The following is a 27,967-nucleotide window of genomic DNA, read 5'->3' as shown; positions in this document are numbered from 1 at the left end:
AGGGCTGGTGGGGAGGAGAGGGGTAAAGTTACCCGACACAAGACTTGAAGGGGTTAAGGTGGCTAGGTAGGCCAATTAAATGCCCAGGCTTCCCCTGGAGGAGGAGCCAGGGGGCAGCAATTAATCAGATGAGGCTCAGCTGGACAGGAACAGGAGGGGCCTGTAGAAAGCTCAGGAACTGAGAGCAGCTGGGGGACTGCAGGGAAGGAGTCTGCAGTCACTCCCTGGGAAAAGGAAGGTGTGTTTGGGTCTATACAAGCAAGTACCCTACAGTTACTCCCTGGTAGGAGGGAGTTTGGGCTGGCAAATGCAGAAAAGTAGAAATGGCTCAGGGGAAAAGGAGCAAGGGACAGGATAGGGCAGACCTTGGCTGCTAATGAAAGGGCCCAAGTTGGAACCCGGAGCAGAGGGTGGGTCCAGGTTCACCTACCAGCCACTGGGGAAGTGGCACAGACCAATTAGTGGAAAGTGGACTCTTGGGACAGTTTGATACCCGGAAGGAGTAAACATGCAGTGACCTGGCCTGAGGGCCAAGTCGTGAAGAAGGAGCACCTAGAGTTGCAGAGATGAGTAGAAAGACCCCCACAGCTTCAGTGTATACGTAAACTGAAGCCAGGAAAAGTTGTCACTGTTTATGATTATGTTTGCTGGGAGGGTAGGGGAAAAGGAACTACCGTGACAGGGCACTTACTTTTTCAAGCTAATGATAGCTGTGTGTATGTTAAAGCCACCACATTGCAAGACATACATTTTAATCTCACTACCGCTGCAGGCAATCATTATTTACTGGCCTGCAGATAGAATTTTGCAAGTAGCCCTTAGGTTCCAGATACCCTTTAATTGGACCAGCTTAGTGCCTGATTGATTTTAAAATTTGCTTTCACTGTTACCAGAGGTTCAAAGAATCTCTGAAATACAAGGGCAAATTCACATGCTTCAAAATATATATCAAGTTGAAAAGTATGCCTTTCATACAGCTTATAGAGTGTCTACTTTATGTACTAAGTATGATGCATTGTGCTTTATGACTAAAACTATACAACAATCCCATCATATTATTGCTATGGGAATGTTATTGCTTGTATTGTTATCAGTTAGCTTAGGATTATGTTATTGTTGTTGTAAAGGACGTACTAATAGTAATACCTTTCATGCCCATGCTAATCATGCATTGTCATTACATCCAATCAAAACCCCTAAGGTTGAAGCATCTGATGTAGAATCTGAATTCCAAGACTTAATGCAAATAGAGATTTGAGAATGTTTGTTGTACTAGTAGTACAAATGGGGGGAGTGGGGGAGTTGTGGAAGCAGAGAAAGAACTGACAGGAAGGGGATTGCAATGCATGATAGTTTGTTAGCAAGAGTCAGGCTAACTGTAACCCTAATAACGTGAGATTTGTAGAAGCGAGGATTGTGTGAGGCGAGTGGAAAGAACTGTGTGAGAAGTTGTTGCGACCTTGTGTAGATAATGTGCAGACAATATGGAATGTAGACTAAGAGTCTACATAAGTGAGAAAAACAAGATATCAGAATTACCTATGTATAAACAAAATGCAGCTGTTGCTTTTCATTGTCTGTAACAAAAAGGTATAAATGCTTGCTGTAATTGTTTACCTGTTGAGAGACCTGCCCAGGAGGGGGAGACCCTGTGTCCTGGTGCACTCTCTCCCTTTATGTAGCTGCTTAAGAGAATAAAGTATCTGACTTTGCTGTACCCAACAAAAGAGTGAGAACGCTCTCCCACCAACATAGCGCTATCTACACGTTCGGGTTCGGTCAGTATAACTATGTTGCTCAGGGGTGTGGATTTTTCACACCCCTGAGCGATTCAGTTATACCGATATAGGTCTGTAGTATAGACCAGACCTGAGAGATATAGCTATACCGACCTAACCCCCATAGTAGATAGCTACAGCCTCTTGGGGAGGTGGATTACTTATGCAGACAGGAGAACTCCTCCCGTTGGCATAGGCAGTGTCTACACTGAAGCACTGCAGCTATGCTGCTGTAGCATTTTAAGTGTAGACATACCCGTTGATGTTTTAATACTTTGGTGATACAAGTCAGAATTTCCACAGTAAGCTAACACAAAATGTGCCACTGTTTCACTGCATGCAGTTGAAGCTATCAAACCACAAGTGGAAAGGGGCTAATACCAAATATACAAACAATCTTACGAATTGATTTGCCAGACAGTAAGTGCAAATTGCAGTGCTTAATTTAGTGCTATCTATACTGTTGGAAAAGTATTATGGTACATCTGAAACTCTAAACACACATGGAGAGCTTAGAAAACTTGCTTTTTTCTCTTTTTAGGCATACAATATGTGGTGATTCATTAAAGTTCTATGAATCATTTCAGGAAAAGTTAGCTATCAATTTGAAGAGAATAAACTCACTTGTTTTGTGCACTCTTGCATGCACTCATCTGTTTCTATACCCATCTGGCATAATGCATGGCTTCACTTCGCCCCATGGCTAGGAGCGAAACTTGACATTGCCATTACAGATCATTGCTAACAGTGCCCAACAATAAAATAGAATAAATGAGAAATGGTTGATAATCACAGCCTCTAATCTATTTTAAGTAGAACTCAACTAACTTAAGAACCATGATTGGGACGCTGAAAATCATAAGACCAAACAAAAACCGAGCTGGGTGAATATTACAAATAATTTCTGAGTATTCACTCAAGTTTAAGAGAGAATTTGTTTTGGCCTTGCTCAGGCCCGTTTTTATGTTCATTTTGTGAACATTCCAGCAATCCAGTTTTACTTGCACAAAGACTCGCATTAAGCAGATTTTAATTACACATCACATTTCATTCTTTAAAGTTGATATTTAAAATTGGCCACCAGAAATTATCACCACTAGCACTGGATAAGAGTTCCTTCCGACATGGCTGAAGAGTATCAATTTTTTGGCTTTCACAGACTTTCTAATAAAAAAGACAAGTTTAATATAATAGGAGAATTATTTAAATTTATTGTTTTATTATTCTACTATGTTTACTCATGTATCACCTCTTATCCAAGAATTTAAAGATACCATGAAAACAAACATTAACTGAAGTAGTATCACACCAATTTTCCAGAGGGATAAAGTCACTGAAGCAGACACAAATCTTGTTCAGAGTCAAAAAGCAAGTAATTGGCAGACCTAAGAACCCAGTCACCTGCACTAGACATATTCCCCTCCAGAAGTGAAGATTGTGACAGAGCTGTGATCTTAGTGTCTCACATACACAAGTCAGATATTCAAATGATGAAGCAGTTTGCTAAAATCTAACTCTTAGAACACTTCAAATTATCCATTTTACATAAAGTTTTACAGTTAATCATTGGTTTAGTTTCTTTACTAAAGCCTGATTTAAAGGAAAGTATCTTCTTCATTTAAAAGTTGAGAGAGTGTCAAAGAGAAAATTAAAGCTTTTTATTTAATGTGTGATTGTGTGCATCTGTGCACTCATATATAATTTTTAATTTGAACTCTTGTGTATCACATATGCATGTAATGAAGAACTGATAAACAAAAGATTCTTTTTTCTAAGGTTAATGCACTGCACCTGTATGAGGAGATACCAGGAATAAAGAGCCCCTTAACACCACTTCAACATCATACTATATCTCAAAGCATCAAAAAAATATTTTTCCTAACTAGGTACTGAAATTAATATGAAAATTTCTACTGTCCACCTGAAATATTATGACAAAAGTACTTAAGTCAAAGGATAGTTGAGACTTCTCTTCCCGGGACAATCTTTCTAATCTAGAGAGTTTCCAAATTTCAATACATTCAGCAACGTAATCATGAACACCAGATGCACAGTTTGTGTTCTTTAAGGGCTTGTCTATACAGTGTGTTAGTTTGCACTAGAGGGGTGTAAATTAGTGTACACTAGCATGTCATGTACTAACTGGCCTGAGTTGACCTTGCTGGCTTATACTAAAAATTCTAGTGAGCGTTTGAAACAGGACTACATTAACATCCAGTAGGAAACTTTTAGTGTGCGTTAGCAGGGTCCATACAGGTCAATTGGTGAGCAACATACTAGTGTGCACTAGAACTTACATCCCTCTAGCATGGACTAACATACCACATAGACAAGACCTAAGCCTCTTGTGGTCTTAATTTTATCTAACGTGCAGATCTACGGTTCTTTCTGACATGCTCTAAAAACTACCATGATTTCATAATATACTCTCTCAAAATACATTTATTTCACTACATTGTTTGCTCATCAGAATAAAACATGATATTGTGATATGCACATAAGCCCCAGTGATCGCTAACATAGCAGAGGTGCCAGGATACTTGTTAACAAGGCATATATTAAGTGGTATTTAATAATGTTGTGGTCTACCAGTGGTTTCGGAATTTGGCAATAATCTTAAATGGTGTTCGAATAGGTTAAATGTGTGAATTTTGGAGTGTATTTAAGTAGACAGACAATGCATAGACAGATTCCTGCCATATTTAGGTACTGAAGTGCAAACATAGTTATTTGTGCAAATACAATGTTCCTAAAACTGAATTCTTGGTTTAGTCCTATTAAACAAAGCAGTAATGAAGTGATCTAGAATTCAGGTCTATGTTAACAGAAATACAGAGTGCTCAACAGCTACTTCAAGATAATAGCTGTTGTATCAATACCATAAACATAATGGAAGACTATACTTGAAACAACAACAAATTTGAATTAGTAATATTTTTCTGACCTATGTAAATATACATACCACTGTTTGACATTTGAAAAAGATTGTTCTTCTCAAACTTCTTGAAAACACTTCCTTTTATTTCAACGAACTGTAATTTTAAACACAAACAGTTAGCTTCATTACAGATTATTCATGTGCTATGGAATGTTAATTTTTTTTTTAATTGAAAGCCAAAGATGATCAAACACTTAATTTATTCAGATGCTATGTTTAGGATAACTGAGGGTATATATACAATTATGAAGTTATACTACTCTCTAAGCATTAAAAATTTGTCCTGTGGAACAATGATGCTAAAATGCACTGTGTCGCTTGTAAATGAAAGAGATGAACAAGTATTTGCTTATTACTCTGAGGTAAAAATCAAATTGACTTCATACTTACATTATTAGACATCATGATGGTAAGCAGTGACTTGTTGTGGGAGTTGAAGGCTACGTTAAGTGTTGTTGCTTGGACCATTATAAGAATAGCATGCAAGACTGAAAATAGCAGTGTTAAAGAAAATGACATTTGAAAAGTACATTTCTGTACTGTATTATATTAGCATCATCCAAAACTTTGAAAAAAATTCAGACAAAGATCTTATTTTGTCCTCAAAATTAATAGAAAATACAAAAATATTTCATGCATCACTGAAAAATTACTTAGTGGAGTAGATTAGTAGTTATATAGTACTTGTGGAGGTAAAATTCTCATGGACTTCAATGGGGCCAGGATTTCATCACTGTGCTGATATGCTTTTTACATGAGCACTGTAACAAGATTCTAAGTTATAGCAATTTCTTACACTCAAACCTGTGAGTTTCAGAACTGCTTATATTTCCACAGCATGCTTGTAATATACCACAGTGTTTTACAACATTAATCACATAATATTAAGTTAAGGCACTGAAGTCCTCTACTAGGCAGCTCATTCTACTCTGATAGAAACAGCATTCTTTTGCAGGTCATGTTCCAGGCTGCATCAAGGTTTCCTATTTTGAAAGAGCCTAATGTCATCACGTAAGAGAAATGTTAATATAGCCTGAAAGTACTTGAGATGATGGAGTCTGAGTGTGTAACAACTGCATTGCACACTGTAACTGGCATGTAGTAATTCTGGATCTATCATTACTGCTGCTGGTTTCTGTACCTCTTGTTGATCTAGGTTAGGGACACCACATCTTGTCAGTCACAGAGAAAAAATGTCACCAGAAGAGCTGCCACAAAAGCAGGCTAGTGAAATAGCAGAAGCAGTAATAAATTTAAGTCTAATAAATAAAGCAATGAGGAAAAATAAGCAGGAGAAGGCTCTCCCCTTACTTTCCCTCCCCAAGAAACATTCCAGGAAAAGCTCTTTAAGTATAAGGATAGTTAAGCACTTGAATAGGCTTCCAAGGTTGGTTGGGAAACCTCCACCACCAGAGGTTTTTAAGAACAGGTTAGACAAACACCTGTCAGGGAGAGTCTGGGTATATGTGGTCCTGCCTCTGTGCAGAGGAATGGACTAGAAGACTTCTCGAGGTCCCTTCCAGCCCTTCATTTCTATGGCTCTATGATTCTTTCCTCTCTGGAAGTTGAGCAGGAGACTGAAATGGGCCCATAGAATTCAATAGGGAAAAATGCATGGCTAAGTGGCAGACAACACTGCATTTAATTATTTTTGAAAAGACAAACATCTATTGGACTCTTCTCCCAATTCATCATATATCAACAAACAAAAGTCTAGGAACCCATCTGCATGCAATAAGAAAATCTTCTGCCTTGATTTACTTAACATGACAAAGAAATAAGAACCATTCCCATTGTTTATTGACATTAGAAGACACTATCATAAAGAAGATATGAATTTCCGCCTTATAAAGTTTCTTGCTTCTATAACCCAATTTGGAAGTCAATGAAGATTGACAGACAAGCTTCTCTGACGGGCACCTCAAGCCAACCTCCACAGTTAAAGAACAACACTGTGTTGCAAGGCTGCATGGGGCAACATCAGGAGAAATACAATATATGAATGTATTTAATCTAGTGACAAACTAGAAAAAAAACCCTAGAGCTGGAGGAGGGAAGCAAAAATAATTGTTAAAGAGTTATATTTTTTCAGACAAATATTTTCAAATTAGGAGGGCAATTATGCTGTACCGAAGATAGTAAAATTGCTATTTTAAAAACCTCTTGTGAGAAAATACTCAATGTAAGCACAATCAATATTCATTCATAGTCCATTTGCTTCACTTTTGGTGTTAGCAAGATCATCAATTGCTGCATGAGAAATACAACCCTCAACTCACATCTTGGCATGTTAAAAGCGTTTCAATTCACTTTTAAAAAATGAAGTACTGTAAATCTTATTCTGAAAATGAATGTGAATATGTAATTTCAGGCAAGTTCAGAAACATATTCAAATAATTTTACACAATTCTGTTTTAAAATTATTCTTATTTTAATTTATTGAGAAACTCTTTAACCAACCTAATGTACAACAAGCTAAAGAAAATTGTTGCAATTAATTCTGACAAAAAGCAACGAAGGATACAGACATACAGCACTGCCATGAAAAAGTGTGGAATCACACCTATATGAGCTCTTTTTCTCTCCTTAGGTTCAGTAGCAGTCCAATAAAGGGCATCCAAAATATCTTGCCCAAAAGAGGAAAACAGGCGATCGGCCACCTAAAGAGAGAGACCTTTTAATATTTTAAAACAGTGCTTCTCCTATTAAAATAAGTCATTTAAATACATTGCAATAGTTAAAGCTCAACCCACAAAAAGGGCCTTAGAGGCTCAATTTTTTTCATATAATTTTCCTTTTTTGGACACATCATTCCACTGCAAAGCTTTCCTAATGCTATGTTACAGTTGCCTTGTTCATATTCCTGGTCTACTCAACCCTACCATACCTCTCTTTGAGCAGGACTTACTCAGGCACTGGACACCTACTTGATAAGTGCAAAGTAATGCACATTGGAAAAAATAATCTCAACTATAAATACAAAATGATGGGGTCTAAATTAGCTGTTACCACTCAAGAAAGCTCTTGGAGACATCATGGCAGTCAAAAAAGCTAACAGAACATTAGGAACCATTAGGAAAGGGAAACAGAAAACAGAAAATATCATAATGCCACTAAATAAATCCATGGTACACCCACGTCTTGAATACTGCATGCAGTTCTGATTGCCTCATCTCTAAAAAGATAGATCAGAATTGGAAAAGTTACAGAGAAAGGCAACAAAAATTATTAGGGGGTATGGAACAACTGCCATACAAGGAGAGATTAAAAAGACTGGGAACATTCAGTTTAGAAAAGACATGACTAAGGGGGGATATGATAGGGGTCTGTAAAATCATGAATGGTGTGGAGAAAGAGAATAAGGAAGTGTTATTTACCCTTTCACATAACACAAGAATCAGTGGTTACCCAATGAAATTAATACACAGCATGTTTAAAACAAAAGGAAGTATTTCTCCACACAATGCACAGTCAACCTGTGGAACATGTTGCCATGGGATGTTGTGAAGGCCAAACATATAACTGGATCAAAAATAATTAGGGAAGTTCATAGAGGATAGGTCCATCAATGGCTATTAGCCAAGGTGGTCAGAGATGCAACCCCATGCTCTGGATGTCCCTAAACCTCCAATTGCCAGAAGCTGAGACTGGACGACCAGGGATGGATGATCGACATTGCCCTGTTCTATTCATCCCTTCTGAAGCATCTTGCTCTGGCCACTGTCAGAAGATAAGATACTGGGCTAGATGGACCTGACCCAGTATGGCCGTTCTTATGTACTTATGACATGAAATCCTGGGCCCTGGCAACAAACTTCAGCTATGGCAGCCTGTGGTTAGTGTCAGATTGCAATTCAAACTTCTTTCACAAAACAACATGTTCACTATCATGCCACAAAGTCAGCTTACATCTCATTTTTCCCCAATATTTTAAAAGAATGAAGGAAAAGGTAATGATAAACAGCAAAGTATCAAGTTGGGGGAAGAGAGAGGAGATGTCTAGTGGCGTACTGCAAAGATTGGCATTTGGTCTGTTCGTATAACATCTTCACTAATGCCCTCGAGCACAGAATAAATGGCACAAATTCAGATAATATTTAAAGGAATTACAAATACCAAAGAGGACAGAAAAATTATACAAAGGGATCTAGAGGGATTAGAAAAATGGGCAGAATATAACATGAGAACTGATTTGGAAAACTGCAGACATCTTAGGAAATGCAATCCAAAATATATATGCAACCGGGGAGGGAGAAAGCAACAATTCTGAAAGGAACACAGGAATAATCACGTATAGCAAATTACACAAGTTTGCTATTCAATACAGCAGCAAGAAAGGTCAAGGTGATTAAATTTAGTTCTCAGCAACTGGAGATACTGCCAAATGGAAGGCAGTTCAGAAGAGAAGTGATGGAACCTCTTCCTCCAGCACATACATACAAGTCTGGAATATTTAAAATTAAAATGAACAAAGCACTGGAAGATGTACTTTAGAGAACAATTCTATATTTATAGAGCATGTCTGGATGAATTAATAAGTATTTTCCATCTCTTACGAGTCTGACCCAAGTAAACAGATAAATACAACAACACTAATATGTTACCATTCCTTATTAAACTGTAGTAATAAGATCATGATATAAAACACAAACATTGTCATAAGATGTATTAAGATTAATGCTTCATTCAGCTGTTCTTTTGTAAACTAAAAATGACAACTTTAGACAAGTAAAGGCTATAAGCAGTAATATCAGAGTAGAACAGAAGATATACAAGCAAGTCCTGCCACATTAACTAAAAGGTTTTTCATAGAACAATGTAAAGTCAGCCAGGGCTCAATGCTTTTTTTTTTTTTTTAGCTGTTGTTACTCAAATTTTAAAAAGTTATTGAAGAACAACTTCTGACAGAAATTAGAAAAGTTCAACAAACTCTCAAGTTAACATTCATTATTTAGTACCACTAAAAAAACTTAAAGGTGAAGATTTGACCAAAACAGCAAACGGTACAGTTAAATGCTGAATGTCCCAAAGAAGACACTTAAGAGTAGCATTTCGTATTAACTGGCTACCCTCACAGCATTATGATAACAGAATCTCCTACTCTGAGTTATTTCAAATTTAGCAGCTTGAAATTTTAAATTAGAAAAAGAATTAGGTTAGTTCAAAAGGATATTTACAATGGCACTGTTTTCAGCTTTTTACTTCTCAGTGAAGGCGGTCAACAACCCCGAGCTCCAGCTCCGTGTGATGCCCCATCATGTACTTTGGTAAAGTGGCACCCAATATAGAATACTTAAGGAGTCAGGTAAGTTTGGTTTTGTGCACAATATTGCGGGGGGTTTAAAAGGTGGTTTTTTTCTTTTAACATTTTAATATTTTATATCCCTTAGGGTATAAAACAAGGAAACACCACGCAATATTGTTGGGGTTTTTTAAAGTGGACTTACCTAAACCCTATATGCCGGCTCCAGGCTCCAGTAGAGTTCCATGGTGAATGTTGTGTCACCAGCATAACACACGCTGGGGCTTCATAAGGAGCAGGAGCCGGTGGGTCTGAATCTAAAAAAAGAAAAGCGTCATTTTAAGCCAACTGGGCTGAACGCACCCCTTAGCCTAGTTATTGGGGCGGCATTCAGCACATTATTTGGAAGTTTTTTATTTCTATCAAATCCATTTGCAGGACAATTTTCTCTGACCCAGAGATAGCCGAAAACATCATTGTAAACATCTTTGTCAGACTAATCATTTCTCCAAATTAAAATTTCAAAATGAGAAATTCGAGTTAAGTATATTTTGATACAAGTGTAAGTCTGGTTATTGCTTTTTAAAAAAAAAATTAAAAAGTGTCTATTCTTATACAGGCACCTTGAAAGGTGTACTACTAGTGGCAGATCTGTGTTTGGGTAAAATGGAAACATGCTCCCAGCAAGTATGCTGAGTGGGACCTAGGGCCCTCTGTTTTCTGCTGTGATTTAGGCTTGTAAAAAGCCTGCAGAAATCACTTTTCCTGCCCTGCCAGGCATGAAAGTTATTCATGGCAGATCAAAGAAATCCAATACACTTTCTAGTTGGATCCTTCTCCACTGAAATTAAAGGGAGTTTGCTTTGCTAACTACAGTAGCTATGAGCAGTATCAGAACACAGAATTCAGATCAGGAGAAACTATTTCCTTGCTCTCGAGCAGGGAAGTGCACTATTGGTTCTGCTTGGATTCAAGTAAAGCCACTCTCAAACTCTCTCCGTTAACTCAGTGAGGGGATGACACACACCTTCTGCTTCGCTGAGCAAAATACCATAATAAGTAGCCATCACTGTATTCAGTCAGTGTTTTGAAACAGTTAAACTGAAATGAAATGAACTATTTTGAGCATTAATAAATTGTACCATACTTGGATTTACTTACTAAATCATGATCACTCACACTGTCAGAGATTAAGAAACTGTATGTGGATGAATGTCTCCTAGAATGTCACAGTCCACCTGATGTCAGAGTGCTGAATTTTGCATTTTGACTTGCAGATTATTTAAAAGTAGTAATAAAAAAAAATCACTTGCAAGGCAAGAAAGCCTTAACAACTAAACATCCAAGGTGGCTCTCACACATCACTTATTTCAGGAAGTGTATTAATATTGTGGTTATGAAATGTGCTTCTCATTCATTATTTTCAAACAGCAGTAGGGAATAACTCATGTCTAGAATTAAAATCTCCAGATTTTGGACAAACCACAGCCCAATCTCAATAATCCTCAAAGGTTTGTTAGACATCTGTATCATACTAATTATTCAAGGACGATTAGGAACACTATAGTATCCTGGCAGAACAACAGGGGCTGTAGTAGCCCCTTAAACACGTTATGCTATTTACATGCTACAGATATGCAGATCTAAGGTCAGACTCAAGCCTTATCCAATTACATTTTCTTAAATGTTATTTACTATTGTTCATTACATTTTAGTGATAAGAAAATCACAGTTGTAAAAGCACAGTTGTCCAAAAACTTTGAATAATAATAATGAATAATACAAAAACAGATTGTGATGGGGCGCCTGCCCCACACCGGGCTCTAAGGGGTCAATAGAGCCCTAAGGAGGCTATGCAGGAGGCAGCCAATCAGAGAAGGGCTGAAAGGAGCAGCCAATCAGGGCCAAGCAGGCCCATATAAAAAGGGAGCTGCAGGGCAGAGGAGGGCAGTTCTCTGCTGGGAGCCCAGGGAGGAAGGACTGTGCCTCTGGAGGGCTGAGAGAACTGCCAGCACCCAGGACAGAGCAGTGCTGCGAGCAGGGACCGGGGGGGAGCGAGAAACAGCTCCTGGCTGACTGCTGGGGTTTGCAGGAGGAGTCCCTGAGGCAAGGGCAAAGAGGATGCTGGGGCCATGAGGAGGTGGCCAGACAATACGCTGCAGTAGCCACTAATGGAAGTGGCTGAACAGCAGACTGCAAGTCCCCCGGAAGTGGGTAGCAAGGTGTGTGGCACCGCCAGAGGGCTGTGTGACTGAAGAGGATGTCACGGTCCTTGGAGAGACGTGGATCCTAGAGCAGGAGTGATGGTGGTGAGACACCACCTGAAGAGGGCACAGAGCTAATTCCCAAGACAGCCGGCGCCACAGTGGTGCATGAACCCTGTTACACAAATACTTTGAGTTTTTACAGGACTTCCCTTTATCCTACCTCACAGACCTTCTCTCTCTCTGCTTCCCTCGCCTGTTTCTCTAACACTCCTCTAAACTCTATCCATGCACTCAAGACTTTTCTCTGATGGTATGGATTGGGAGAGGTTGAAAGTACTGATTTCGGTTTTTGTAGACAAGCTTAAGCATACTAAAAGGCACATTTTTTAGAAGAAAATGTAAACAGATAAATTTCATCTACCTTTTGCCTTTTCTTTGTTCTTCCATAGGATTTTGCCACTAGTGGGCAAAACCTTCTCAGTAGCTCTTCCTATTTCAAATATTAATTTTTTCAAACTATTATAATCTCAAGTTTCAGTGTCTTCTCCATTTTCTATTTCTCACTTTCTCATTTTTTTATTAAAATTTATTTATTTTAATTAACTCTGACTGCATTACAGGAAACAGATTTAGGAAAGAGGATGTATAACAAAGTTGTTGCACCCTTTTTTATGGAAGCATCTCATAGATATTTTCATGTCCACGTCTATTTTACTATACGTTAAAGTCCACCTTGAGGTTTAACATCTTTCTACTTACTATATTGGAGAGATGTACAAAGTACAAAAGTCATAACAATATGTTGTATTAGATATCCTGAAAGAAAGCATACTTTGACATTTCCTTTTGATGCCAATGCCCTTACCTCCAGCATGTTGTAGATGATGTAGAGTTTTATGACAGACTGTCCTCTTATCAGATGGTACATCATAGAGTAGTCAACATAGTGCATCATGAAGTAGCAGATGACCAATATAACTCCTTTGAAAATGTCACATACCTGAGCAGGTTGTAGCAAACGTCTATCACTGAAATATAAAGCACAAAATAATTCTATTACACCTCTACCCCGATATAACGTGACCCGATATAACACGAATTCGGCTATAACGCGGTAAAGCAGTGCTCCGGGGGAGCGGGGCTGTGCACTCCGGCGGATCAAAGCAAGTTCAATACAATGCGATTTCACCTATAATGTGGTAAGATTTTTTTGGCTCCCGAGGACAGCGTTATATCAGGGTAGAGGTGTATAAGTTATAGAGCCACAAAATACAAATGCCACTAGTTGATATGCACTGACAGAGACTGTTGACTAAGAATACATAGTATCTGAAACAGAGTTTACTGCTGAGCTAAAAATCCAAGAAGCAGTGCACTAGCAAAAATTATACAAAATTACAGTTCAGTCTTGAATAGGATTGCTTCTCTGCTAGCTGTCAAGACTCCAGGCATTCAAATAAAATCTCATTTGCCCCCAACCTTGACAAGAGCCTTGTGCACATAGGTATACTTTCTTTTACTTAATCCTTTATTCTGGGCCATTTTACATATCAATTTAATCTTCTCCCTTACAGAAGTAGCCATGCTTGCTTCACTCTTTGAGAAGGAAATGAAGCAGCCTTCTCTGAGACTGCAGTATGAAGAAAGAGATGCTGAGGGATGGAGCACAAACCCCTAATATACTATTCAATATCTCTTTTTAGTACTAAGATTCTGCAGCTTTCTCAAAAGCGCACAGCCTGAAATGTGCAAGTCCCAAGGTAGCTCCCAAACACATGTAGCCATGTAAAAGTACACAGCGTAACACTTTCCAGGCATATTCTTCTGCCTTAGTAGTATGGCTACCAACCATTCAATGTACTTTAACTAAAACCATACAAAGCATGCCAACTTGCCCCAAGACACCCACACTTCATATTTAGCACGATGAAATTCCAAGGAAGACACTTACCTATGAATACTTATAAACAACTACTTAGCACTAATCGGATGCTGAACACTTAAAATTCTTACAGATTGGGTCAAAGGGTTAAAGCACCATAGTGCCAAATATCAAAAGCACATGGCAAACATTAGTGAAGTAAGCTTCATAACACTCTTGTGAGGTACTGTACATAAGCATGTCTACATTTGAATTAAAAATTGTTTTAACACGTGTTTACTAACAAATGAAAGCTCTAGTATATACACAAGGACACTACAGTTAACTTTGACCAGTTAAAATGATTATTATGACTGTGTTCTTGTCTACACTAGAACTTTCTGATGCATTCACAAGTGTTAAAACATGATCATTAATTCCGGTGTAGATCAGCCCAGAATGATAATGCATCTTTGTTCCAGCTGGAGTAGATGTGAAACTTCCTGGAAGCTGGATACAGAGTATGTTCCTTTATCTTCAGGGTTGTCTACATTTGGACATTTTCGGGAATAGTTATTTTGGTCTAAGCCTCTGTGTGAATACTCATTCTGGAATAAATGAATTAAAAAGGCACTCATATATGAGAATGTGTGTAAACTGGGGCTTATACCAAAATAACTACTCTGGAATAATTATTCCGGAACAGCTATTTCAGTACATTTGCAAGTGTGAACAAGCCCTTATTTTCTACCAGCCTAAGGAAATTAAAAAATTACTGGCAAGAGAGAAACTGCCTGGACAGATACATAATGAAATCACTCTATGTAGAAATTATAAAATATGGCAGAGATGCTATGAGTGATACATTTAAAGGACGAGCCATAATCAGATTTAACTGGTACCTTATCAGAACATAAAATGTAGACAAACCCCTCTACATTTTAGTACATTCCCAAAGCTCATTTCTTGAAAAAAAAAAAAAAAAAAAAAAAAAACCCACACATGGTTGCTGGTGTTTGAACCAACTGTTCATATGGATTCACACTCTTGAGGAGCGTGTCATATTTGTCCCAAGCAATTGTATGTACCTATGTTGAGGTGTATAATGTCCATTCTGCTTCTGTCTTCACTAAAAAGGGAAATGGTTACCAGATACTCAACACAATTAATATTAAACACAAGGGGAAGGAGCATAAGCCAAAATAGGGAAAGTACAATTTCAAGAATATTTAGATAAATTAGATGTATTCAAATTGGCAGGGGCCATCCTAAGGTACTTAAGGAACTAGCTGAAGCAATCTTGGAACTGTTAGTAATTATCTTCAAGAACTCCAGGAAGACAGGTGAGGTGCCAGAAGACTGAAGAATGGCAAACGGACTACCTACCTTTAAAAAGGATAACAAAGAGGACCCAGGGAATTACAGACCAGTCAGCCTAACATCGATACCTGGAAAGATACTGGAAAAAATTAAACAATTTGCAAGTACCTAGAGGATAATAGGGTTATAAGTAATAGCCAGAATAGATTTGTCAAGAACAAATCATGCCAAGCCAACCTAATTTCCTTCATTGACAGAGTTACTGGCCTAGTAGATGGGGGAGAAGGGAGAGCAGTAGATGATATATCTTGATTTTAGGACTCTGACATAGTCCCACATGACATTCTCATAAGCAAACTAGGGAAATGTGGTCTAGATGAAATTACTCTGAGGTGAGTGCACAACTGGTTGAAAGACAGTACTCAAAGTATAGTTATCAATGGTTTGCTGTTAAACTGGAAGGGCATATCTTGGGTCTGGTATTATTCAATATTTTCATTCATGTCTTGGATAATGGAGTTTATAAAATTTGTGGATAACAAGAAGCTGAGAGAGGTTGCAAGCACTATGGAGGACAGAACTAGAATTTAAAATGACCTTGACGAATTGGAGAATTTGTCTAAATTCAACAAGATGAAATTCAATAAAGAAAAGTGCAAAGTACTTCACGTAACAAGGAAAATCTCAAATGCATAACTACAAAATGCAGAGTAACTGGTTAGATGGTTGTACTGCTCAAAAGGCTCTGGGGGCTATCGTGCATCACAAATTGCGTCAACAATGCGATGCAGTTGCAACAAAGGCTAATATTCTGGGGTGTATTTAACAGGAGTGTCATATGTAAGACAAGGGAGGTAATTGTCCGACTCTACTCAGAACGGGTGAGGCCTCAGCTGGAGTACTGTGTCCAATTCTGGGCGCCACACTTTCAGAAAGATGTGGGCAAATTGAAGACAGCTCAGAGAAAAGCAACAAAAATGATAAAAGGTTTAGAAAACGTGACCTATAAGGAAAAGTTATAACTATTGGGCATGTTTAGTCTTGAAAAAAGAAGACAGAGGTGGGACCTGATAGTCTTTATAACAGCCCTTAACATTTTGGAAGAGGATGGTAAACAAGTGTTCTCTATGTCCTCTAGAGGCAGGACAAGAAATGGATTTAATCTTCAGCAAGGGAGATTTATATTAGACATTGGGAAAAAGCTTTCTAAAATAAGGATAGTTAAGCACTGGAATAGGCTTCCAAGGGAGGTTGTAGAAGCCCCATCATTGGGAATTTTTAAGAACAGGTTAGAGACAGCTGTCAGGGATGGTCTAGGTTTACTTTGTTCTCCCTCAGCACAGAGGGCTGGCCTTGATGACTTTGAGGTCCTTGCCAGCCCTACATTTCTATTGTTCTATGATTCCTAGTTCAAAATGTCACAGCACAATTATCGTCTAGCACATTTAATCATCCAGGTAAGGAAGGTGAGTTTCAAGAGCTGTTGTGTATTTAATATGGGATAGGAGAAATGTATTATCCATGCAATTAACTGCTTCAGTGTAAGATCTTTCACAGGGCAACTTGGGGGACAAAGTGCTGTCTTAACCTACCCATCAATATACATTTCATATATCTCCTACGTTCATTTATTCAATATACTTGCTTCTATTTTTTGTCACCACTGTAAAACAGTCATTCATTTTCACCAGAAATTTAGCAGTCATGCTCAAATTGAGACTCACGTTTAAACGTGTGATTGATATGGTATAATTTCTGTAATATCCTGGACAAACCTTACTGAATTAAATTAAACCTTCTTGAATCAAGTTTAAGAGTTCACTGAATTGAAAATGCAAATGTTTATGTATTATCATGGGACCGTATGCAACTTATCTAGGGGGGAGACATGACTATTGTAAACCCTGGGAAGTGTTATGAGTTTCAAAAGGACTATTTGAAACTATGTACAGTATCCTAGACACAAGACTGTGACCTTTTGACGCTTCACCCTGAAGAGGGGACCATTGTCTGGTTTATCACCTATTCACAGTCTCTGCAGATCAAAGACCTAATCTGTATAAAGGAGTAACTCTCATACTCATGGATGTTCTTATTCTGAGCAAAAGATGTTATGAACTTAAACCACAGAAAACCCCCCCAGTGTGGGATCTGAAGGTCTGATCTCCTGCCAGAGCCCTGTTGGACTTAAGGGTGATCTCTGGTAAACTTACTAGCATGCATGTAGGTCCTTTTATTGTTTTTAATATGTTTTCCCTGTAATGCTTCCACTTTAAGAATAAATGTGTTTGCTTAGAAAAAGCTGTGTGGTTAACTGTGGGCAATTATGCTGTTCATTGCTTCGGAGGAGAATGCAAAGCATGCCTGTTTATGCAGTCTGACTTGCTAAGGAATTCACAGCATAGACAGGCAGAAAATATCCTGGTCAGGAAGGAGAGAGACATGTCTTTCCACCCAAGAGAGGTGACAGCTGGGGAGCCAGATACTTAAGAGTAGCCCATGTTGGACCACAGAGGGGGATTACAGGTTCAGTTGCCCTGAACTGTGACAGAAAGGTGCTTTCAGACCTTTTTAATATGCAATGGGTTTTGAGAACTAAAATGTAGAGCGGCAAGCTAACAGAGTACATACAAAGAATTGCACCAATTCAACTAAAGTGCTTTGAAATCACATCTTCAGTTAATCTAGTGCAACTGTGTGTACCCAGACCTTGGCCAATCACAGGTGAAGGACGAAATAGAGGGCAGCGTATAGGAGGAAAGAAGAGTATATATACATGGCTGTTTTTTCTCCTGAGAAAGAAAAAGAATCATCAATGTACTACAACAGCACCACTTACTCCTGAGGAAAAGGAACTTGACAACAGTCCTATGTCTAAAGCAGGTGCTAAAAGTGAGCAGGGAATAGCAGCTTCCTATACTAGTCTGCTGAACCCCTACTTCAAGGTTGTCCCAAAAATAAAAGTAGCCATACAAGTAGACTACAGAGGTGAATTAAGTGGATATCACAACTACTAGCTGAGTAAGAGGCGTAATAGGTTTTCTCTAGATTTTCCTGGGAAAAGATTAGGGGTTTAGCAGAGGAAAGCACATTTTGAAATTATCAGAAAGATTCCTGCCTACCCATTCCCAGTTCCCTGATCCCCTTGAGAGGGATGGGGTGGGATTTTTTTAATTGACAATTGAACGTTGATTGTATGTATGTCGTTTCATAGCTTCTGTAGTCACCAAAAAGGTCATGATATGAGAAAAAGGTGGCCAGAATTACTGCCATTCCAACTATACATATAAAACGATGGGGTCTAAATAAGCTGAAAGAGATCTTGGAGTCCAAGAAAGAGATCTTGGAGTCACTGTGGATAGTTCTCTGAAAACATCCACTCAATGTGCAGCGGCAGTCAAAAAAGCAAACAGAATATTGGGAATCATTAAGAAAGGGATAGATAATTAGACAGAAAATATCATATTGTCTCTATATAACTCCGTGGTATGCCCACATCTTGAATACTGCATGCAGATGTGGTGACCCCATCTCAAAAAAGATACATTGGAATTGGAAAAGGTTCAGAAAAGGGCAACAAAAATGATTAGGGGTATGGAATGGCTGCCATAAGAGGAAAGGTTAAAAAGACTGGGACTTTTCAGCTTGGAAAAGACGACCGGGTGGGGGGGGGGGAGAGAGATATTATAGAGGTCTATAAAATCATGACTGGTGTGGAGAAAGTAAATAAGGAAGTGTTGTTTACTCCTTCTCATAAACACAAGAACTAGGGGTCACCAAATGAAATTAATAGGCAGCAGGTTTAAAACAAACAAAAAAGAAAATATTCCTTCACACAGCACACAGTCAACCTGTAGAGCTCCTCGCCAGATGATGTTGTGAAGGCCAAGACTATAACAGGGTTAAAAAAAGAACGATATAAATTCATGGAGGATAGGTCCATCGATGGCTATTAGCCAGGTTAGCAGGGATGGTATCCCTAGCCTCGGTTTTGCCAGAAGCTGGGAATGGGCGACAGGATGGATCACTTGATGATTACCTGTTCTATTCATTCCCTCTGAAGCACCTAGCAATGGCCATTGTCGGAAGACAGGATACTGGTCGAGACGGACAATTGGTCTGACCCAGTATGGCCATTCTTATGTTCTCACAAGTCAATAATGCATGAACTGTGTGCTCGTGGCTGTCCTTCAAGTGATCTTTATTCCAGTGGAAAGACTATAAAATTCTTGCCTTTTCCTCTACTTGCTCTTTCTACTATTTAGTGTATTATATTATAACACTTCCATAACATGTCTTGCTCCTTAAAGCTGATCATTTCAAGGTTTCATAACTGATTTGATTATGCTGCACTTGTACTACTTATACTTAACCTTAATTATAGACAGGACTAATTAGTAACAAAATTTTAATTCAAATTGATTAAAAAACCGTAACTAATTCCCTTCAGTGAAGAGAAGAGCCATTTGTTTTCTCCATAATCCACTGCACAGAAGTTTCAATTTACTTTATTATTGTTTATGAGCGATGGTATGTTAGTGTCCACGAACTGTAACTCTTTTTGCATTTGCAAAAGTCTTATGACTTTACGTTTCATTGAGTTTGTATCAAGCTCCCTGGCACAGACCTACCTTCCCAAATAGCAACTATTCAGGGGGGGGGTAATGAGAAAGAGCTTTTTATCTGGGGGCCACGTTGCAAGCTGGACAACCGAAGAGATACACATCAGAAAGACCTGGAAACCTGCTGATTCCATTTGTCAGCAAAAGAGGATAATCTTGGGGCATTCGCCAGCTCACTCTCCATTGAACATGCATAGATGTTTGAACAGACCAAGGAACTCAATCTCTCAGGGCTCTAGCCAGGCAGCAAAGCTGTAAGCGAGGCTACCCTCTTAAGAGCACACAAGAGGCCAACCTTCATTTGGGGTTTTTGTCCTACCAAACTATTTTATTCATCACTTTGTTATGGTACTTAAAAGAATATAGTGGTGCCAGAGATGTATAGTGGCAATATATCAAAGTCTAAGAAGGGTTATCGTGATGTTAATGTCAGAACAATTAAATATATCTTTCCAGTTGTCAAGAATGTAAAGGTTATTTTAACCTCAAATTTATTTTGCTTTAAATATGAGCTAATGGGAAAAAAATTATCAACTTTTAAACATTATTATATTTCTGACATAAGAAAAGCCACTTTTTAAGACCTACATGAGTACCTGCTTCCTGGCCCTCAGTTAAACATCCCTGACTATTGCAATATAATGCAAAAAACTATAGAAAACGAACGTTTAACCAATGAAAAGGAACAAATAGGGGGAAATTTCTTTTCTTCAGAAGTTTTTTTTTTAATTCCATTTTTGAAACAATCATAAGTCAATGACTTGACCATGTGCAAGTTTTATACCCATGCTATTCTAAACAAATTTCTTACATGCATCTCATACAGTAGGAAGGAGTTCTGTTTCCATCTATTGTTTGGGAGAAACAAAGCCCAAGTGTCCAAACTTGTGCAAAAGATCAGAAACACAAATATCATTATGAAGAAAACAATTACAAATGCTCACACTTCAGGAGTATTTGTTTCGACAGTATTTGTATTGTACATTATTCTAGGAGAAGAAAAATAGCTTCAGGCTCATACTGCATTGCCATCTGTCCTTGCCAAACCCTTCTTTGTTCTAACAGCTGTACCATTAAAGTTATTTAACAATTGGTAGAGCATGAGTAAAATGAACCACAATAAAACCCTGGTTTACTGGTATCCAGAATAACTAACCCACAAGTCAAATAAAATGTATAAAGCTGATGAGATTCTGGCATCCAAAACCTGTAATCTGGGTAGTGCATTTTTAGCTATCTTTATCCCACATATAAAGGATCCATAATATAATGATATAATAAACTTATTCACAATTTTACTCAGTGCAGCCAATATTTTGAAGAGAAGCCAGGCTACTGATTTTTACCAAATTTATCCCAAGGAGAATCAGTGACAGCATTTCTTCTATGGGCCCACCACAAAAAAAAAACAAAAGCCAAACTAAAAACAAGGCAGCAACAAAGACACCTAAGAATAAACATGAGGGCTTTCTGTTGTTGTGTTTTAAGCATCAGCTCACAAGAGACAGCAGGTTTCTTATATACAGTTTTTTGTTTGTAAGTAAAGGGCCATCTGGATAAAATACCCTTATCCTAGAGGCTCTTATACAGTAGAGGTGGCAACTGATTGCAAAACAAAAAGAACAGAAGCACAAAAATTATCCATCTTCCCTCCCTAATTCTAATATCATTGTACATTTACTTTGTATTGCATTAAATTGCAACATCTAGGTACTTTTCTAAATTTTTTAGATTATAAATTAAAGATGTATCATGACTATACAAAAAGATGACAAAAAACACAGACAGCCATATTCAATCCAGTCAAACTGTCCATCTAGTCCAGCATCTTGTTGTCTCAAATACTGATTAATGCTTCAGAGGATAAATCCTCACGATGGAAAAATATTCAATAATATGCCCAGGAGGGAAGTTTCTTTCCAATATTAGTAAATGATTGGTTTTATTCCAGAATGTTTATTACCGTTTTAAAATTCTTGTCTAGTTTAAGTGTAATAGCCTTATATAAACGTAATCCTTTTTGAATCTAAGTCTATCTTTTGGTTCAATATTCTTTGGCAGTGAGTTATGAATTATGCCACAACTGATTATCAATTTTAAAATTTGTTGCCTTTTAATGTCATTACTGTTTATAATTTTATCATGCTGTTGCATATGTGAAAGAGGGTAAAAAGAAGCACCCAATTTATTCTCTGTATAGCCTTGTTCTTGAAAAAGAGTTAAACTGTCCCCAAAATATCATACCCGCTAATAATTATGCTTTGAGATCTACGAGGTTGTCATTTTGATATATTGATTTGGTACAGGGCTTTTTTTTTAAATCAGAATGTTATGCACTACCAAGTCTAATGCCTTACAAAAGTCTAAGTATACAGTGTCAACACAATTACCTTTATTAACAAAAAAGTTATAATCACATCCAAGAATCAGACAAGTTAAACTATGCCAAATGGCACATTACTGTCCTTTGATTTTTTTTAAAGGAAAGGTTGTTTTGGGATGCAATAATTTTCCAAGGATCAATGTAAAATTCATCAGCCCATAGTTACTAGTTCATCCCTCTTGTCTTTTTTTAAGATGAGGATAACATAGCAGTCCTTCCCTATTTTTCAAGATTTACGAAAGATTATCAACTGTCTGGACTGCATCTCAGACAACTCTTAAAACTTTAAGTGCATGTAATCTAGACCCGCTGATTTTAAAATATTTAGTTTTAGCAGATTCTGTTTAACATACTCCTTAGTTGCTATTATGATATAAAGTATATAATTATTCTACTACTAGCTTAAAGCCCATGCTGTGACACGGGTGTAATTTGTGAAGTCGTGTGGGTAAAAATGCCAAAAATGGCTGAAAACAAACTGAATGGTAACAGACCACAAATCTCAGTGGTGACTGAACCTGGTGATATTCTAAACAAAAACAGCTTTCAACCATGTTTGTAGCTGTTTTCATAACCTCAAACATCAGTCTGAAGCGTAGAATGTTGTTGAGTCATTGTGTGTACTGGTTGTGTTCATTTATGCATGGGTGGCGTTGTGCGGCTCTGTATGGGTGGTGAATGAGGGTGTGTGCTGCAGTGAAAGGTTTATGTTTCAGGTTACTGCGTATGCTGGCTGTGTTGTGTGAATGGTTGTGTGGATTTGTGTCTGGGGCATTGTGCTGGGAGATTTGTGATGATTTATGCAGGTGCTCTGCTGCAGTGAGGAGCTGTGTGTGTCTGGGGCTATTGTGCAAACTGATGATGTTGTATTGAGCTGGGAGAGTTGTTTTGATTTTTTGACTATTGATTTATATGGATGGTGAACAAGGGGTGTGTGCTGCAGTGAGGGGCTATGTGTATTTGGGGTGCACATTTGTGCAACTGAGCCAAGAAATCCATCACCCTATGCAGTCTCCTTCATACAAACAATGAAATTGTTGCATGCAAATTAGCTGTAGAGTAAGGTGGTGATTGGTTGGGTTACCTCTGAAATCACAATGGTCTAGGACCCTTGCCATTGCTTAGATCCATGCCTTCCGATAGCTGCACATGGAAGTAATTCATAACATCAAAATGGTTGAGAACTTAAAAACTGGATGGTGACAGACCATGAAATTCCGTAATGATTCAACCTAGTGATATTATTCTGAACAAAAAGAGATCTGAACCACACGTGTAACTGCTTCCAGTGCTTCACACTGACCCAACAGTCATTTTAGGGTTCAGAGCTACATTCCTGGAACCTTATTATATAGATAATACAAACCAGGTTCCTCCAAATACAGACAAATATTACTGAATATTTTCTGCATCAGTAGAAAAGTGGGGCTAAAGTTGAGTCACTTGGATCCCAGACTAGTATACCATCCCCATAAGGACATTTTGATCAGTAGAAATATTTGTTTTGCCTATGTCCCCTCCAGAAGTTTCCTTGTGTGGCTGCTTCAAAAGACGAGAGGTTCGGGTACAGTCAGAATGTTCAAACACTTAAGGAGCAAGTTCCGAGTGTGTGCAAATTGCAGTTTTCAGTCAATGATAACTCAGTCAAATCTGGGTGGCTACTCCAGAGGGAAAGCAAAAGGCACCTCTCTGACTTCATGACTACCAACTGATCCCCTGCCAAATTTTGAATTACTGTTCCAGAGCTCTGAGGCACTAAAGCCACTCCAAAAGTCTCAAACTCTATTTAATAAATACTGGTAAAACTATTTATTTTTCACTAGTCTTGTTACTGAAAAACAGTTGAACCATTTTTGCTCAAACTTTCAAAAACAAAACAATCTGAGGCAGACACTAAGCATGGAATATTTCAACCAAAGCAGTTAAAAATTAACAAAGTTATAAGCAAATGAAGACAAGCTGTTATAAGGGAAGTGTTAGACAACCTTATTATTGGTATTCCTACCGTCCTCACATCACAGCTGCTGTAGGCGAGGCTGCTAGTGTGCAGCAACCACAGTCTTTCATGCTGATCAATAAATATCTTGTTGTTTACTTGTACTCCCTGTCTGTTGATATTCATCTGCTGTCTCTTGTTCTATACTTAGATGGTAAGCCCCTTGGAGCAGGGACTGACTTTTTGTTCTGTGTTTGTATAGCACCTAGCACAATAGGGCTTGTAGTGCTATTGTTATACAAATAAATACACAGTAATACACACTATAGATTACACAAAAATATAAGATAATTGTTACAATTGAAATCCTTTTAAAAATATCTAGTTATTAATGAACACATTACCTTATTAATACTATCTTAGATTAAGCCAGATTTTATTATAAAATCTAATTTACTTAGAGTACTTATTGCATTTCACTGAGCTTACATAATGCAACAGGCTAGTTAGTTGTACTGTCTGGTTCATGCATTAAAAACACTTCAAATTTCGGTCGCAAAACTAAGTGAATTTTTCAGTCCAAACAAAAATCCTTTTTCATTTGAATTTTTAAAAATATTCATTACAACTTTTCCATTAAATATTAAGCATTGTACATTTAAAAATAATTCATCACTAAGTTTTGGGCCTCAGCATATTGACCACATCTCTCTTTAAAGTCAAAGAATATTCAATTTAAACACAACTATTGCTAACCGATTAAAATCTGTTTTTGTTTCTCCTTTTTTATAACGACTAACGATATTTACATGAAAACCAGATTGTTAAACTTTTAGCTCCTTAATATATATTTTCCCTCAACTGAAGTCTTAATCCTTCATGTGTAGCATCATAATTATATCAAAATTACTGCACTAGAGGATTATGACTTTAAATGAGGCATCAATAGGAATGAGCAGGCTACTGCTTAAAAACAATGCTTTTGTCATAAAAATATCTTTACTAATTAAAATGTCAGGGAAAACAAAACCAAAATGAGTTTGCTATAAGCATACCTGTATATAGACTGAAATCAGTGTCAGTTTTTGTTTTGGAAAAGGTGTGTGTGCATGCGCAGTTCTCAACTGGTTTCTAATATTAAGGTACAGTATTGCTCATACACCTCCATTTGAAATATAGGACAAAATGGGGCTAAGTTTATCAATATTAAACGGCACTTCACTTTTCAGACAAACACAAAAACTACATGCAAACAACACAGCACGAGACCATGCTAAGAATGTAACATAAAACCAACCTGATTCCTAGGCCCTGATGAGAGCTGTCTCAGAATAAATGTAAAATAAGATTTCATGTGAGAACAATCAAAAAATTCGCTTAATAAATTTACTTTTTAAATAACAAGCAGCAGTAATATTAAAAGTCAACAAATGAAGAACATAGGACAATTTTAATAAATTTAATAAATCTATTTTATTTTGCAAATAAGTCTAAAAAGTTTTCACAATATCTATAACTTTCTTTCTGAAAAACAAAACAATTAGCTTAGTCTTTTACACCTGATGAAATGCAGATATATTTTCAAAAATCCAGAGACTAAAGTTGGTCTTGTGGTCACCCAGAGATAAAGTAATTTCACTCTGTTAAATGAGTTACAGTTTTTATAAATCTCCTGTAGTTTTAATTATAAAATTTAGTTAAAAAATAAAGTACAAGCAAAAATATAACTATGATGGTGCAGAGAAGCATTCAGAATACAATTTATTACAATACAAAGTAAAAACAGACCATGTGCTATGCTAGATAATTAATGAAAACAGAGCAAGGGCTATGATGTTAAGAATGTTTTATATGTTGGTTGAAGTGGTGCACATACACTGTACCTACAACATTTTTAAAACCGAGTGATTTTTAATATCAAACTATATTTCCATAGCCAAGAAAAGTCACATAAGACTATTATGTGAGTCTTATGTGACTTACACAAGTCTATTACTAACAGCAAGGGATAGCCTTTATGTTTTCCTATAAAGAGCCATACATCTGTGGGCAATGTATAATAAGTGCCAGACTTTTTATCCAGGAACATTAATTAATAATCTACCTATGTTGTCCATTTATATATTGTGATCAGTCAGGCTACTGAATACAAGTAGATGTGAATTTGGCTGATAGCATAAAAGGAAAATCAGGATTTACTCACCATGGAGAAGTTCCCTGTGACACCACATTCCATCCTATAAAGGAAGTGAAAGTGCTCTTCCCTTCAGTCTGATTTACAAGAGAGAAAGAAAGAGAGAAGGTTGTAATGTCGCTACACTACATAGTTATGGAAAGGAAAGATGGACGTCTGCACTGACACTGATAAGCTTTTCTAACGTAGCATACACAGAATGCACATGGACAGGGTTTTGATTTTTTGTTTAGAAGGAATAACTTAGAATATATCCTGATGGAAGAAGACACACATGTGCCTTCCCAGTGATTTCATCAGACAGTGAAGAATCTGTGTGAGTACAAGGGCTGGAACTAGTCCTTAGCACAAAAAACACCCTCCCCAAAAAATTAAAAGCTGGGGACTAAGTCTGTATGTAATGGAAACTCCAATTTACGTTTTTAAAAAGGTCTGACAATATGACAAAGAAACAAGATCCACAGAGGAAAAGTATGTTTGGTTTTTCTAGACGGTTCTCTCTGCTATAGTTCTTTCTTTGAAGTAAAGCAATAACATTTGTTTATTTCCTACTGAAAGGACGGAAGCCCAACAAGGGTAACAGAACAGGGAATTTTATAGTTATAGCCACTACAACTAGGCCTAGAAGGGAGCTAAATTTATTATAAATGGACCTAGTTCTACTTATTCCTTTTAGGAAGAAATAAGCAGAGCAATAACATACCCTGTATGCCAAGTGTATTTAAAAGATAAATCTGTTGATTTCCACATAACAGAACAAGTTTGAACATTTTAGGGAAACACTCCAACGATTTAATACTTAGATTCGGACATGTCTTCCCACATAAGAAAATTTATAATCTAGTTCAGTATTTTCTAGAATGCTGCTTTAAAAAAAAAGTCTGAGATCATAGAAAAACCTCACTTTCAGGAAAGAACAAAGATGTAATTTAATCTAGTTTTTATTCATTCTATGGCTTAATTATAGAATTAGTTTTACTGGATAGGATCCTCTTTAGTCCTAATATCTAAGAAACTGTCTTGGATAATGTGCAATTTTAAGACTTCATCCTATGACTCTTTGTACTAATATTATTATGAACAAAGATCTTGCTATCACTTCTTCATGGGCCTTTAGCTATGCTAGGCTGAAAATAAATGATCAATATCCTTATAAAATTCTACAAGCAAAAGATTAAGATGCTTAAGAAATCTGTTGTCTAAACTAATCATATCTGGCTCAATTGTCAAGGAAACATCTAGTACTTTTCTCAAAAGTACACAGTTCAATAATCTATTCTTGAGAAGTATCAAGAGATTTATTCCAACAAATTTTCAGAATTGGTGTTTCAGCATAGCATGATTGAGTGGTTAAAGAATATCTTGGTTAGTATCCTGAATTTAGTTAATAGTAAGAATAGCAAAAAAAGATTTATTGAATTTAGGAGAATTTTGTCCTTCCTTGGAGGAAGACATACTGGAATTATTTGAGTTCTGTAAAATTGCC

General features: G+C 37.3%; 1 protein-coding gene across 2 annotated transcripts in view; it reads right to left on the bottom strand.

Moving 5' to 3' along the window:
* The window catches only part of TAPT1 (transmembrane anterior posterior transformation 1), a 91,203-nt gene that overhangs the window by 31,840 nt on the left and 31,396 nt on the right, over positions 1-27,967 (bottom strand). The window contains exons 4-8 of one of the 2 annotated variants that reach the window (XM_024208611.2): positions 25,585-25,608; positions 13,031-13,193; positions 7,241-7,376; positions 5,107-5,204; positions 4,741-4,810 (exon numbers count right to left, since the gene is read on the bottom strand). In XM_024208611.2, coding sequence (XP_024064379.1) covers positions 4,741-4,810; positions 5,107-5,204; positions 7,241-7,376; positions 13,031-13,193; positions 25,585-25,608 — 491 coding nt within the window. The remainder of the gene's footprint in view (positions 1-4,740; positions 4,811-5,106; positions 5,205-7,240; positions 7,377-13,030; positions 13,194-25,584; positions 25,609-27,967) is intronic. The other variant, XM_024208612.2, reaches the window with a different exon arrangement.

This window comes from Terrapene carolina, unplaced genomic scaffold (genome assembly GCF_002925995.2).
Source record: "Terrapene carolina triunguis isolate 2854851 unplaced genomic scaffold, T_m_triunguis-2.0 Scaffold66, whole genome shotgun sequence".
In the NCBI taxonomy this organism is placed as follows: domain Eukaryota; kingdom Metazoa; phylum Chordata; order Testudines; family Emydidae; genus Terrapene; species Terrapene triunguis.
The sequence above is the reverse complement of the archived record's forward strand: the minus strand, read 5'-3'. Positions and strand labels throughout refer to the sequence as shown.